The sequence below is a fragment of the Equus asinus genome, chromosome 10 (genome assembly GCF_041296235.1).
Source record: "Equus asinus isolate D_3611 breed Donkey chromosome 10, EquAss-T2T_v2, whole genome shotgun sequence".
Classification (NCBI taxonomy): domain Eukaryota; kingdom Metazoa; phylum Chordata; class Mammalia; order Perissodactyla; family Equidae; genus Equus; species Equus asinus.
In genome coordinates this window covers 11,022,443-11,036,782 of record NC_091799.1, presented here as the reverse complement: position 1 = coordinate 11,036,782, position 14,340 = coordinate 11,022,443, and the positions used below count along the sequence as shown (strand labels likewise).

The 14,340-nt window shown below is 52.3% G+C and overlaps 2 protein-coding genes across 7 annotated transcripts in view; both read left to right on the top strand.

The window, feature by feature from the left end:
• Positions 1-13,362: 13,362 nt before the first annotated feature.
• LOC139046488 (proline-rich proteoglycan 2-like) lies at positions 13,363-14,335 on the top strand. Its single transcript, XM_070519935.1, has 2 exons — positions 13,363-13,431; positions 13,568-14,335. Exons 1-2 carry the CDS (start codon positions 13,363-13,365, stop codon positions 14,333-14,335), a joined length of 837 nt encoding a protein of 278 aa, XP_070376036.1.
• CAMSAP1 (calmodulin regulated spectrin associated protein 1) overlaps positions 14,177-14,340 on the top strand; it is a 66,655-nt gene continuing 66,491 nt past the window's right edge. For 5 of the 6 annotated variants that reach the window (XM_070518339.1, XM_070518338.1, XM_070518336.1 and 2 more), the window contains exon 1: positions 14,203-14,336. The gene's annotated coding sequence lies outside the window, so the exon portion shown is untranslated. Of the gene's footprint in view, positions 14,337-14,340 lie in introns of all 6 variants that reach the window. The other variant, XM_070518340.1, reaches the window with a different exon arrangement.

Here is a 14,340-nt window from a genome sequence, read left to right as displayed (position 1 = left end):
CTTCCTTGCTTGGAGAGAATGATTCATTGTCCCGGTGTTGGCTCCTTAAGACGCGGGTTCTCCCAGGTTCGTGTTGCTTCCTGGACGGCTCACCCTTCCGGTCACGCGTATTCTTTCCCTGGGCCTGTCTTTCTCAGCGGGGAGGGGTCCGTGTTCTAACACAGCGTGGTTGCACACGGTTGTGGAGTTCTGGGAAGGGGGCAAATAAACGTCTCCGGTGAGCCCTCAGTGGCAGCTGGTGGTGCCTGTGCGGGTATAAATGAATCATCCTGTGCTTTGTTGCTGATGATCAGTGCAGCTGGGTGTGACTTTTGCTCCTGCACCCAGCACTTGAGGCCTGCCCTCTGGCACGTGGAGAGGCGACATAGCCACTCCAGCAGACAGCATGGCCACAGGACTCCCAGATCAGTAGTCTGAGGGCGGGAGGGGCTGAGCTCCCTCTGCCGTGTCCCCATTCTAGGACCTCCTGGTCCTGGTGGCCCTCAGGACACACTCGATGGGATGAGCAGGCTGCCGAGCGTGTGGGGCCTTGGGCCTGTGCCCAGGGTATGGTCTCAGTGGGTGTGGCGGCCAGACTGCTGCAGGGAGCAGGTGGGACCTGCTTGGTCAGCTTTGGGCCCCTGCTGTGGGCTCTGCTCCCCATGCCCTGTGCCTTGTGCCCTGCACTGTCCCGTGCTGAGTGCTCCATGTCTCCTCCATGCTCATCTTCCTGTGACAGGTGGCACATCTGTTGCAAGTCTGTGTCTGCATCCGCTGAGCCTTGGCCAGGGGAAGGACAAACAGGACCCCCTGGAGTGAGCCCAGGCCATCCAGGCCTCCTGACTCTTCAGAGGGCCTCCCAGGGTTGGGGCTGCAGGGTGCCCTGCCCACCCCAGGCTTTCTCCTGGGATTAGGGGCTGGGTTGGGTGTGGCTGCTGCAAACGGGCTTTCTGGACTGGAGCCTGGGGGCAGGCAGGATGGAGCTGGTGCTCAGCTCACCTGGAGCACACCCACCCACTGGCTTTCCCTGGGGGCAGGGAGCCCCTCCCAGGACCCCTCCTGAGAACTGGAATCCAGCGTCTTCCTGCTCCACCCAGGGACTGTGGGCGGCACAGCCGCAGATTCTGGGACAGCCTCGTGGAGCAGGGTCCTTGACTCGCTCACCTCGTGACTCACTCCTGAACAGTGGGGTCAGTGGAGGTGACTGACAACCTCCAGGCCAGTCAGAGGGGCCCTACAGCCCCCACCTTCCCACCAGGACTTGCTTTTGTTGCTCTGAGCTGCCATGCAAGGAGCCTTAGTACCCTGCGGCAGCCATGCTGTGAGGAACCCCAGGCCACGTAGAGGGGCCATGCAGAGGCGCCATGCAGAGGCAGTGGGAGGGGGACGACGACAACGATGACGACGGGGGGTGGGGGCGGCAGCAGTGGCCAGAATCCACCACCACACCACCACACTAGTGAGTGAGGAAAGCTCCTGGTGATTCTGACCCCAGCCCTCAGGTCACCAGGCCATTCTTCCCACTGAGGCTCCAGACACGAGCGGGGACCACCTTGCCACCAGGTCCTGTCCTGACCCCAGGTCCGCCAGCATGCTAAAGGCTGTCCGGAGCTGCTGCTTCCGGGGTCACTGGTCACAGGGCAGTCCCTGCAACCCCAAGTGAACGCTCCCTGGCTTTTAGGATGGAACTTTGGGAGGGGGCCAGGCTCGGCTTGGCCTGTCATCTGATGCACGGGGAGCGCGTGTCCCCACCAGGAGGGAGTGTTCCAGCCTGGACAGACAGGGGAATGGCTGTGCCCCGGGGCGGGGATCTGGGAAGGGCTAGCCCAGGATGAGTGTGGGCTCGCCTGCCTGCTGTGGACCCCCAGGCCGCCTGGGGAGAGGGGCCTGTGGGGCGCTCTTTCCTAAGAGCAAATGTCACTCTCGTTTTAAGAAGAGAATGAGCTGCTTTCCCTTCCGCCCCCAAACTCCTGAACCTTCTGAGCTGCTCCTGGCAGCGCCCACACCCTGCATTGTGACGCCGAGGTAATCTCAGTTTCCAAGTGGCTGCCCTCGCACCGAGGCTTCTGAAACTGGTCCACGGATCTGATGATGGCTTTCAGAGAAGGTTGTGCTTGCGTCATCCCTGGGGCTTGCTGTGGCAGGCTGATTCCACAGGCCCTGACCTGGAGCGACCACAGGCCAACGTGGCCCTCGGAGTACCAGGGTGCCCTGGCTGCTCCCTGCACAGGGCTGCCCCATGTGCCCCAGAGCTGGCCCTCCCGCGCCCTGCCAGCCCCGGAGCTGCCTGCCTGGGGTACTAACCCATGGGGTGGCCGGCACTGCAGCCCAGCTCCAGGGCCTCAGAGGTGGGTGGGCAAACACACTGAGGGGTGGCCATGCAACTCAGAGAGGGCTGCAGGGTTTGCAGCCCAGGGAGGGGCAGGAGCCATCTGCCACAGGTCTAGGCAGGGCCCCAGGCCTCCCAGGCAGGCGCAGTGCAGGTGGGCAGAGATGCTGCAACATAGGAAACCTAATGGCTAGGGACTTTCTCCGAGATCTTTAACTTTTTTGTAAATACTTTCACAAAAGCTCATGAGATATGTGTGGGCGCTCCTGTAGGAGGCCCGTACTGGGGGGTGGGGCAGTACTGTCAGTTATTCCGAAGGGAGGACCTCGGTCTTGTGGCCCCAAAGAGCGGCACTGATGCCTGCTGTAGCCCGCCTGGGTGGCGACCTGCCCACGTGTCGCTGTGATAGACGCCCCACCCCCACTCAGGGACATTGGGAGCTGAACCAAAGCTGGCAGTTCCCAGCTCTCTGCCCCCTTCCAGTGCCCTGCTGATCTCATCTCAAGACCCTAAATTGCATCTCCAAAGACCCTTTTTCCAAATAAGGTCACATGCACAGGTTCTGGGTGGACGTGAATTTCACGGTCACAGAGTAACATCTCTGCAGGGGACACCCTGTAACCAGGTCACCATGGGGACCCTGGGTTGGCATGAGCTTTCCCCACCCCCCAGGTCTGGCCAGTCCAGCTTAAAGGCACAGGCCTGGGCTGAGAGGCCGGGGAGGGGGTTGTGAGGCTGTGGGGAGCTCTGTCCTGCAGCCCTGGGCTTCTTGTCTAGGGTGGGGGCAGGGGCTGCACTTTCCCCTTCAAGGAGAGCCGCCTTCATTCTGTGGTAGGCTCTCCTGCACAGGAAAGTGGTCAGGGTGGGACATGCCATGTTTGTGCAGAGGCCATGGCGGGGATGTTCTCAGCAGAGCCCTCCTCCTCGAGAGCGCCCCCTTCAGCCCCGAGAACCCAGGGAAAGGGCCCTGGGACCCCAGCCGAGGTCGGCAGCCCAGCCCCCTCTACCTTTGCTGACAACACACACCTGTCTCTGCTGGCGGCCCAGCACCCAGCTCACTCTTGTCTCTCCTCCTCCGGGTGCACATCTTGCTGGCCTCAGCCATTGCTTGCGGGTGCCAGGCCAGCCTTGATAGGATCGGCTTTGTGGGTGTGCCTGACATGATAAACTCACGTGTTTAACATGAACACACCTGCAAAACCCTCACACCTCAAATTTGAGAGTGTCCGTCGCCCGTCTCCTAGTGCCCCTTTGAGACCCTCTCCTCCTTGTCCCCATCCCCTCCCTGTCCCTCCCTGTCCCCTCTCCAGGCAACCCCTGAGCTGCTTTCTGTCAACCGTGGGGTAGTTTGCGCTTCATAGGCCCTTACAGAAATGGGGGGGTACCAGCTGTGCACCCATGGTGGGCTGCTCTCAGCATAATTATTTTGGGTCTTGGTACCAGTAGTTCTCTCCTGCTCCTGAGCTGCGATCTGCTTATCCTTTCCCGGCACGCCTGCGGGTGGGGTGGGGGCGGTGTGACAAACCCAGCAGCTCACAGATCCTGGCTGGGGAGTTCTGAGATGCTGGTGGGAATCGGCCCTTCCGGATGTGACCTTCAGGGCCGTTCTGGGCTGAGGTGACACCCAGGGAAGCCCAGGTGGGGCAGGAAAGCCTCATTGCACATGTGTTTGGAGAGCTGGTGGTCTGTGTTCTGAGCAGCAGTGGCCAAGGGGATGGCCAGTGCCTGGGGGTGCTCCACTGACCCTGCCTGGCCATGGTGAACACGGCAAGTGTGACCCATGGGTCATCTTTGGGCCACCAGGCTGCCCAGGGCGTGGTTCCCAAGGACTATGGGTTTCTTCCATCTTCTGCCAATTCTGAATGGCCTGGTGTTTTGACCCCAGAATGCCAAGATTGCATCTGCAAGTTCAGAATGCCAGGAGCTCCAAACAGCATGAGTCACGCTATCGAAAGGTGGGAGGACCCAGTGTGCACGGGTGGGCTGGGGGAGAGCCCGGATGTGGTCCCTGCACAATGGAGTGTCGGCCTTAAAGGAACGGGTGCTGACATGTGCTGCAGCCTGGAAGGACCTTGAAACTTGATGCTGAGTGGAAGAAGCCAGACACAAAAGGAAACACATCGTGTGATTTCATTAACCTGAAGTGTCCAGAATCGGCAAATCCACAGAGATAGAAAGTGGACCTATGGTCGTCAGGGTCTGGGGGTGGAATGGGGAGTGAGTGCTGATGGAGATGGGTGTCCTTCGGGGGTGACGAGAATGTTCTGGAACTAGAGGGGGTGGTTGCACAACATTGTGAAGGTACTAAATGCCACTGAAGTGTGCACTTAAAATGGTTGATTTTATGTCATGTGAATTTCAACTCAATATAAAAAAAGAGAAAAAAACCCTAATTTGCCTCCAACTCTTTCCAGTTATACCCTTTATGATTTTTAAGGCATTTAACCCATTCCACCGTATTTTTTCTTCCTCTATTGACTAATCAATGCCACCAAATGAACAAATTCAATTTCCCAGAAAATTCAATGAAAAATACTCACTGGGAAGAAATCCAGAGCCCAGCCCCTGGGAGGAGGGGTGGACCGAGGTGCCGTGTCCAGGAGCCTCTCTGGGGAGCGTCAGGCCCACCAGGCTTCCGTTATCCATCAAGAAAATGGGAGCTGGCCCACGGCCGGAGCAGGGGACTGGAGGGGTCAGTGAGGACACCCAGGTGGAGAGGACAGGCCACTGCCACCTAAGGGATGTGGGGCAGGCTCACGGGACAGGGCGTGAGAACCCACGTTGCGTGTGCCCTCTGCAGGGGAAACAGCAGAGCAGAAAGTCTGGAACGAGCACTGCACTGAGGCTGTTCTCCCTGGGGACAGGCTGTAGTTAGAATCATTTTTTTCTTTATAGTTGTCTGTGATTTTTCAAGTTTTCCACACTGGGCCTTTAGTACGTTATCATCGGAATGGTTTATTTCAGAAAATGTAGGGGCTGGCCCCATGCCTGAGTGGTTAAGTTCATGTGCTCTGCTTTGGCGGCCCAGGGTTTCACTGGTTCGGATCCTGGGCACGCGGACATGGCACCGCTCATCAGGCCATGCTGAGGCAGCGTCCCACATGCCACAACTAGAAGGACCCACAACTAAGATATACAACTATGTACCAGGAGGCTTCGGGGAGAAGAAGAAGAAGAAGAAAAAAAGAAGATTGGCAACAGATGTTAGCTCAGATACCAACCTTTTTTAAAGATTTTATTTTTTCTTTTTCTCCCCAAAGCCTCCTGGTACATAGTTGTATATCTTAGTTGTGGGTCCTTCTAGTTGTGGCATGTGGGATGCCGCCTCAACGTGGCCTGACAAGTGGTGCCATGTCCACGCCCAGGAGCTGAACTGGAGAAACCCTGGGCCGCCGAAGCGGAGCGCAGGAACTTAACCACTCAGCCAGGGGGCCAGCCCCATCAGGTGCCAATCTTTAAAAAAAAAAAAAAATGTAACCCGCATGTTTCATTATAGACAAACACTATCTAGTAATACGTTTCTAATAGTGATATATATATATATATATATACTTTTTTTTTTTTTGAGGAAGAGTAGCCCTGAGCTAAGATCTGCTGCCAATCCTCCTCTTTTTGCTGAGGAAGATAGGCCCTGAGCTAACATCGTGCCCATCTTCCTCTATTTTCTATGTGGGACCCCTGCCACAGCAAGGCGTGATAAGCAGTGTGAGGTCCGCACCCAGGATCTGAACTGCGAACTGCAGGCTGCTGAAGCAGAGCACGTGAACTTAACCACTAGGCCACCAGGCCAGCCCCTAATACTGATATTTTAATACTATCAGGCAGGCATGCGTGGTTTTGGTTTTACACGTTTAGACATGGAAGTAACTGGAAATTGACAGACTTTTGTCGTGGACAGAATAAATAGCCTGAACCAGAAGGGGCTACTAGGGTGTGGGAGATCGCCTCCACACCTGGGACCCCCCACATTGGCTCCTGGGACCCAGCTTGGGGGCTGTGGGGGAATCAGCATGCAGAGTCTGTGCATAGGAGTGGGTGCAGGGCAACCTGACCCCATGCTGACCTCCTCTCTCACAGGAGGGAAAAGACTCCCAGACCCAGGGAAATCCTAAAGCAAAGCTGGTCGTTTGGGACCAACCTCCCCAGCTTGGCCCTGAGAAGGCCCTGCCTGCCATGTGATGAATGTGTTTCATCTCTGACAACCTAATGCAGTTCTTTAAAAAGCACCAGTCAAGGGGCCAGCCCAGTGGCGCAGTGGTTAAGTTCATGCACTCCACTTTGGCAGCCTTGAGTTCATGAGTTCAGATCCCAGGCACAGACCTAGCACGGCTTATCAAGCCATGCTGTAGTGGCATCCCACATAAAATAGAGGAAGATTGGCAACAGATGTTAGCTCAGGGCCAATCTTCCTCACAGAAAAACAGTAATAATAAAAAAGTTTAAGAAAAGCACAACTCAAAGCAAAAATGGACCTGCAGAATATGGTTAGAACTTTGTTAGAGAAAATGGTGATGTGTTGGGATTACCTTCTTGTGATGAGATGACTGAGCTTTGGCCTTCTTTTCTGCTTGGAAAAATTCACCCTGAGCTAACATCTGTTACCAATCTTCCTCCCTCTCTCTTTTTCCTCGCCCACAGTACCAGCACACAGTTGTGTGTTCCAGCTGAGTCCTTCTAGTTCTTCTTTGTGACTGGCCACCACAGCATGGCTACCGACAAACGAGTGGTGTGGCTCTGCCCCTGGGAACCAAACCTGGGCTACTGAAGCAGAGCGTGCTGATCTTTAAGCACTCGGCTATCAGGGCTGGCTCATGCCTTCTTTTCTAAAGAGCCTGGTCCTGCCTGCTGGGCAATCCTGGGGCCGCAGAGAAGCAAAACAGAGAGAGGACTCAAATCAACAAAAGTATCAATGGAAGAGGAGACATTACAACAGATGCCACAGAAATACAAAGGATCATAAGAGACTACTGTGAACAATTACACGTCAACAGATTGGATAACCCAGAAGAAACTGATACTTTCCTAGAAATATACCACATACCAAGACTGAATCACGAAGAAACAGAAAATCTGAAAAACGAGTAATGACTAAGGAGATTGAATCAGTACTCAAAAATCCCCCAAGAAAGAAAAGCTCAGGACCAGATGGTTTCACTGGTGAACTCTACCAAACATTTAAAGAAGACTTAGTGCCAATCCTTCTCAAACTCCTCCAGAAACTTGAAGGGGAGGGAACACTCCCAAACTCACTTTAGGAGGCCAGCATTACCCTGATACAAAGCCGGATAAGGACACTCCAAGAAAACCGCAGACTGACATCCCTGATGAAAAGAGATGCGAAAATTCTCAACAAAAGACAAAGTGAATTCAACAGCACGTTAAAGGATCATACACCGTGATCATCAAGCGGGATGCATCCCTGCGATGAGGGATGTTTCAACACATGGAAATCAATCAAGGTGACAACCACATTCATAACAAGAATCATATCATTCCAGTAGACGCAGAAAAAGCATTTGACAAAATTCAACATATTCGTGATAAAAGCTCCCAGTAAATTGGGTATGGAAAGAATGTATGTCAACATAATAAAGGCCACATCTGATGAACACAGCTAACCTGCTCAACAATGAAAGACTGAAAGCTTTCCCTCTAAGAACAGAAACAAGGCAAGGCACCCACTCTTACCATTCCTATTCCTATGGTACTGGGAGTTCTAGCCAGAGCAATCAGGCAGGAAAAGGAAGTAAGACATACAAATAGGAAAGGAAGAAGTCAAATGATCTCTGTTTGCAGATGACATGATCTTATGTATAGAAAATCCTACAGACTCCAGCAAAAAACCGTTAGAACTAATAAACAAATTCAGTAAAGTTGCAGGATACAAAATCAACATACAAAAAGCAGTTTCATTTCCATGCACTAAAAACAAACTATCTAAAAAAGAAATAAGGAAAACAATCCCATTTACAATAGCATCAAAACCAATAAAATACTTAGGAATAAGTTTCACTAAGGCAGTTAAAGATCTGTACACTGAAAACTCTAGACATTGATGAAAGAAATTAAAGACACAAATGGAAAGATATCCTGTGTTCATGTATCAGAAGAATTAATATTGTTAAAATGTACATCCTACTCAAAGACATCTACAGATTCAATGCAATCCCTAGCAAAATTCCAATGGCATTTTTCACAGAGAAAAAAAAATCCTAAAATTCATGTGGAATCACAAAAGACCCCAAATAGCCAAAGCAATCTTTTTTTAAAAAAAAATTTTTTAAATATATTCTTTATTTTATTTTGAGGAAGACTAGCCCTGAGCTAACATCTGCTGCCAATCCTCTTCTTTTTGCTGAGGAAGACTGGCCCTGAGCAACATCCGTGCCCATCTTCCTCTACTTTATATGTGGGACGCTGCCACAGCATGGCTTGCCAAGCAGTGCCATGTCCGCATCCAGGATCCAAACCGGTGAACTCTGGGCTGCCAAAGCGGAATGTGAGAATTTAACCACTGCACCACTGGGCCAGCCCCCAAAGCAACCTTGAGACAGAAGAACAAAGCCAGAGTCATCAAATTTCCTATATTATATTTTAATAAAATATATAATATATAATAAATATAAAATATAATAATATAAATGATAACATTATAAATATAAAAAAACTATATTTACAAAGCTATAGAAATCAAAACAGTATGGTACTGGTATAAAAACAGACACATAGACCAATGGAAGAGAATTGAGAGCCGAGAAATAAATCCATGTATATAAGGTCAACTAATACTCAATGGGAAAACGACAGTCTTTTCAATAAATGGTGTTGGGAAAATTGACTATTCATGTGCAAAAGAACGGACCCCTATCTTATACTACTCACAAAAATTAACTCAAAATAGATTAAAGACTTAAATGTCTGAAACCATAAAATTCCTAGAAGAAAATATAGCGGAAAGCTTCTTGACATTGGTCTTGGCAATGAGTTTTTTATGTGACACCAAAAGCACAGGCAACAAAAGCAAAAATACGTGGGACTACATCACACTAAAAAGCATCTGCACGGCCCAAGAAATAATCAACAAAATGAAAAGGCAATTACAGAATCACAGAAAATATTTGCAAACCATACACCTGATAAGAGGTTAATATCCAAAATATATAAGGAACTCATACAACCCAATAGAAAAAAAAATCCATTTAAAAGATGCACACAGGATCTGAATAGACGTTTTCCCAAAGAAGACATCGAGATGGCCAACAGGCACATGTACAGGTGCTCAACATCACAATCATCAGAGAAACGAAATCAAACTGCAACAAGCTGTCACCTCACACCTGTTGGAATGGCTATTGTCAAAAAGCAAGAGATGACAAGTATTGGTGAAGATGTGGAGCAAAGGAAACCCTCATGTGCTGCTGGTGGGAATGGAAGTTGGGATACCCACTTTGGAAAACAGTATGGAGGTTCTCCAAAAAATTAAAAATAGAACTACCATGTCGGGGCCAGCCCGGTGGCGCAGTGGTTAAGTTCACACGTTCCGCTTTGGCGGCGGGGTTCGCCAGTTCAGATACCGGGTGTGGACCTACACACCGCCTGTCAAGCCACGCTCTGGTAGGCATCCCACATAAAATAGAGGAAGACGGGCACGGATGTTTGTTAGCTCAGGGCCAGTCTTCCTCAGCAAAAAGAGGGGGATTGGCAGCAGACGTTAGCTCAGGGCTAGTCTTCCTCAAAAAAATAAATAAATAAATAAAAGAACTACCATATGATCCAGCAATTCCACTTCTGGGTATTTATCCAAAGGAAACGAAAACACTGACTCAAAAAGATACCTGCGCCCCATGTTCATTGCAGCCTTACCTACGATAGCTAAGACATGGGAGCAACCTGTGTCCCTCGATGGATGAATGGATAAAGGAAATGTGGTCTATATATACAATGAAATATATGAGTACAGCCGTAAAGAAGAAAGAAATCTTGCCATTTGTGACAACATGAATGAACTTTGAGGGCATTATGCTAAGTTAAATAAATCAGAGAAAGACAAATACTATATGAACTCATTTATATGTGGAATCTAAAAAACCAAACATAGAAACAAAGAGTAGATTGGTGGTTGGCAGGTGCTGGGTGGGGGGAATGGGGAGATTTTGGTCAAAAGGTACAAACTTATAGTTACAAGATGACTATGTTTTGGGGGTGTAATATACAGCATGGTGACTAGAGTTAACAATACTGTATCGTATACTTGAACATTTCTAAGAGAGTAGATCTCAAATGTTCTCAACACAAACACACACACACACACACAAAGGTAACGAGGTGAGGTGATGGATGTGTTAACTAAACTTATTGTGGTAACCGTTTCACAATATATACTTATACATATACCAAATCATCACGTCTTACAGCTGAAACTTACACGATGTTATGTCAATTATATCTCAATACAGCTAAAAAAAAAAAATGACTTGCCAAACTTGAAAAACAAATTATACGCTATGATCAAGTGGGATTTATCCCAGGAAAGCAAAGCTGGTTCAATATCCAAAAATCAATCAATGTGATACACCAGAGTAACAGAACGAGTAAAAATACCCCACATGATCATCTCAATAGTCACAAAAAGTCACACAAAAAAAGTCTGACAAAATCCAACACCCTTTCATGATAAAAACACTCAATGACATAGGAATAGAGGGAACTTCCTCAGCCTCATAAATATGAAAAATCCACATTTAACATCATACTTAGGGGCCGGCCCCGTGGCGCAGTGGTTAAGTGCACACGTTCTGCTTCGGTGGCCCGGGGTTCACCGGTTTGGATCCCGGGTGCAGACATGGCACCGCTTGGCAAGCCATGCTGTGTTAGGCATCCCACATATAAAGTAGAGGAAGATGGGCACGGATGTGAGCTCAGGGCCAGTCTTCCTCAGCAAAAAAGAAGAGGATTGGCAGCAGATGTTAGCTCAGGGCTAATCTTCCTCAAAAAAAAAAAATTAAATAACATCATACTTACTGGTGCAAGACTGGATGCTTTTCTCCTAAGAGCAGAAACAAGGCAAGGATGTCTGCTCTGCTCTTCTATTCTACATTGTAATGGAGAAATAAAAGGCATCCAGCCAGACAAGGAAGAGGCACAACTGTCTCTAGTCACAGATGTCATGATCTTATATATAGAAAACCCACTAAAAGACTGTTAGAACTAATAAACGGGTCCTGCAAGGTTGCAGGATACCAAGATCAATACTAAAACCCCTTGGAGTCTCCCTTGATCGACCCTTTTCTTTCGTGAGCACCCCACATCCCACCTATCAGAGGATGGTCTCCCTGCTTCCTTCCTACCTAATATTCTGCACCCGGGAACCAGAGTGTTCCTTCTAAAGGGTCAGTCCTCTGACCCTTCCTTCCTGCATGTGCTCAAAGTCCCTCTATGGCTTCCCATCTCGCTCAGAGAGGAGGCCAAAGTTCTTACTGTGCAAGCTCTGCCACTCCCCTCCCCTCCCCTGACTTTCCTCCCAGTGTCTCTCTGTCCTGGGTTCTGCATGCAGCGGCCTCGCGGTCTCTTGTGCACCAGGCACTCCTGTCTCAGGGGTTCTGTGCCTGCTGCACCCCTGCCCAGAACACGCTTTCCCAGACACGCTCTCGCTTGCCCCTTGCTCCCTGCAGATCTTTGCTCAGACGCCCCCTTAGTTTTCCCTGACTGCTCCCCCAGCGCTGCTCACTGCCTCCCATTCCACACATGGAGTCACGTTCCCTCCTCACTAGACTTCAGCTCCCTGAAGGCGGGTGGGCGGGTGGGGACTGTGTTTTGTTCTCTGCTGTGAGCCAGAGGGAGGCTCATGCCTGCACAAGAATAAGCGTTTGTTGAATGACTGGCTGGGTCCTCTTGATGAGGATTTTAGGCTAGTTAATTTTAAAACTGCAGAGGAGAAGCAGGCTCCGAGGACTGGAATTTACTTGCTCTTTGATGAGAGATATTTGCATTTGTGAAGGAAGGGGGGATGGCCTTATCTCTGAAAACTCTTAATGGGGAAGGCAAGAACTTAAGTTGTTTACTGTCTGGCAACCTCATGTAACTGACCCCCCCCCCCCAAAATCCTCCTTTGTCTTTAGCTGAAGATGATATTTAAGCGATGGCTTCTGCCATTTACTCAATCCGGTTTGATTCTTATCTAAAAATTGTGGGACCGCCCAATGGCCGGACCCTGCCGGCACTAGTACCATTTTAACTTTTTTTGTCTTGTAAAGAGATAACTCACATACCTATGCCTTAAATTTAGCCTTACTCTCCACCCATGTTTTGCAGCAGAAGCAGCAGCAGCAGCTCCTCCTGCCCGTGGGCCCTGTCCCCATGCAGCAGCTCTGATTGCCCATGGGTCCTGTCCCCATGCCAGCAGTAGCAGCAGAATCTCTGACTGCCCGTGGGTCCTGTCCCCACGCAGCAGCTCTGCCTGCCCGTGGGTCCTGTCCCCACGCAGCAGATCTGCCTGCCCATGGGTCCTGTCCCCATGCTATTCCATGCTATTCTCTAAATAAAAGAGCACTACTGCCAGACCTTGAGAGTCCAAGAAATCTTTCTTTCGACTCCTTGGCTCACCGACCCCGCATCACTCTGAGCTTGCATCACCTTACAACCTGGGTTTTATTTCTGGCTTAGGATGGCTGGGTGAAGTGGAGGTTAGGAGCCATCCTGGCCTTCACTCCCAGGACACTTTCCTCATAGGAAACTGTTTTTTCCTGCTCTCCTCAAGGCCTTGGGTTTCTGGACCCTAGTGCACAGCACAGAAGCCAGCAGCCCTTTCTCAGTCCGGCTGTGAGGTCCTCAGATGGGCACCACGTACGCAGGAGGTTTCACGTGCTGAGGATTCACGGTGTTACTATAATTATTAGCCCAACATAGGCCCTGGGACGCTGACTTTATCAGGAGAAGCCAGGCCCTTCTGGGGGACGTGCCTGAGGCTGATACCTATGGCCGCGCTGGGGGGTGAGAATGTACAGTGTGTCTCAGGTGTCCAGAGCCCACCTTCCCAGGACCGTGCCCCGGACACCATGGCTACGGCCTGCTGGGGCGCCCAGGCACAGGTGTTCCTCGCAGCCTCTGGGGCTGCAGGGGAAGGGGTGCGCCCCGGCTGCCAGTGCTGGCGGAGGGGAGGGGATGCTGAGGCTGCTCTCGGGGTGGTGTCCCGGGGCTCCTGGCCCCGCAGTGGTTGGAGGCACCCCTAACCCCCCAGTGCTACTTTGCGGGGGTCTCTAGGCACCGAGGGACGCTGTGGGAGGGGGCGTCCCCGGGCCCCCAGAGCTGCTGCGGGAGGTGGAGGAGTATCCCCGGGGCTGCTCTGGGGGGGGATCCCCGGCCTCTGAGCCCCACTGTGGGAGGGGGCATCCCCGGGCTCCCAGCACTGCTCTCCAGGAGGGGGAATCCGGGGCTGCATCCCGGGGCTCCGAGCCCTCCCGTCCGCCGCCTTCCCGAGGTCGCAGTCGGCCCGCGCGGGGGCCTCCGCGAGAGGCTCGGCCCCGTCGTGCGGCGGCTGTGGGACGCTCGTCCGGGCGACCCAGTGCCAGGGAGGAGGAGGCGCGGCCCAGACAAAGAGCTGCGGCGGAGCCAGCCGGGGCCCGTCAGCCCGCGCGACCCCGCGCCCGGCGCCCGCGGAAAGGGGCGGGCCCTCGGGCAGCGCCCACTGCGCCTGCGGGAAAGGGCGGGGCGAGCGCGGGCCGGGGGCGGGGCCTCGGGCAGCGCCCACTGCGCCTGCGGGAAGGGGCGGGGCGAGCGCGGGCCGGCACGGGGAGGCGAGCCGCGCCCAGTGCGCTTGCGCAGGGCCTCGGCGGTGCGCGCGCTCCCGCCGGTTGGCCGCCTCCTCAACCGCCGCCGCCCCCGGGCCCGCGCGCGCGTCCCCCGCCCCGGCCCGCGGACCGGCCCGCGCCCCCGCCTCGCCGCCCCCGGCCCCCGGGCCCCGGCCTCCCGGCCCGGCCCCGCAGCATGCGGCAGCAGCACCCGCGGCGGCGGCGCCGGCGGCGGCTGTGAGGTGA

What these genes read in the sequence shown, in the direction of transcription:
- LOC139046488 (XM_070519935.1), top strand. Translation starts at nt 13,363, where the DNA reads ATGGCTACGGCCTGCTGGGGCGCCCAGGCACAGGTGTTCCTCGCAGCC. An exon ending in CTGGGGCTGCAGGGGAAGGG is followed by an intron (nt 13,432 to 13,567) that starts GTGCGCCCCGGC and finishes GGGGGTCTCTAG; the next exon opens with GCACCGAGGGACGCTGTGGG.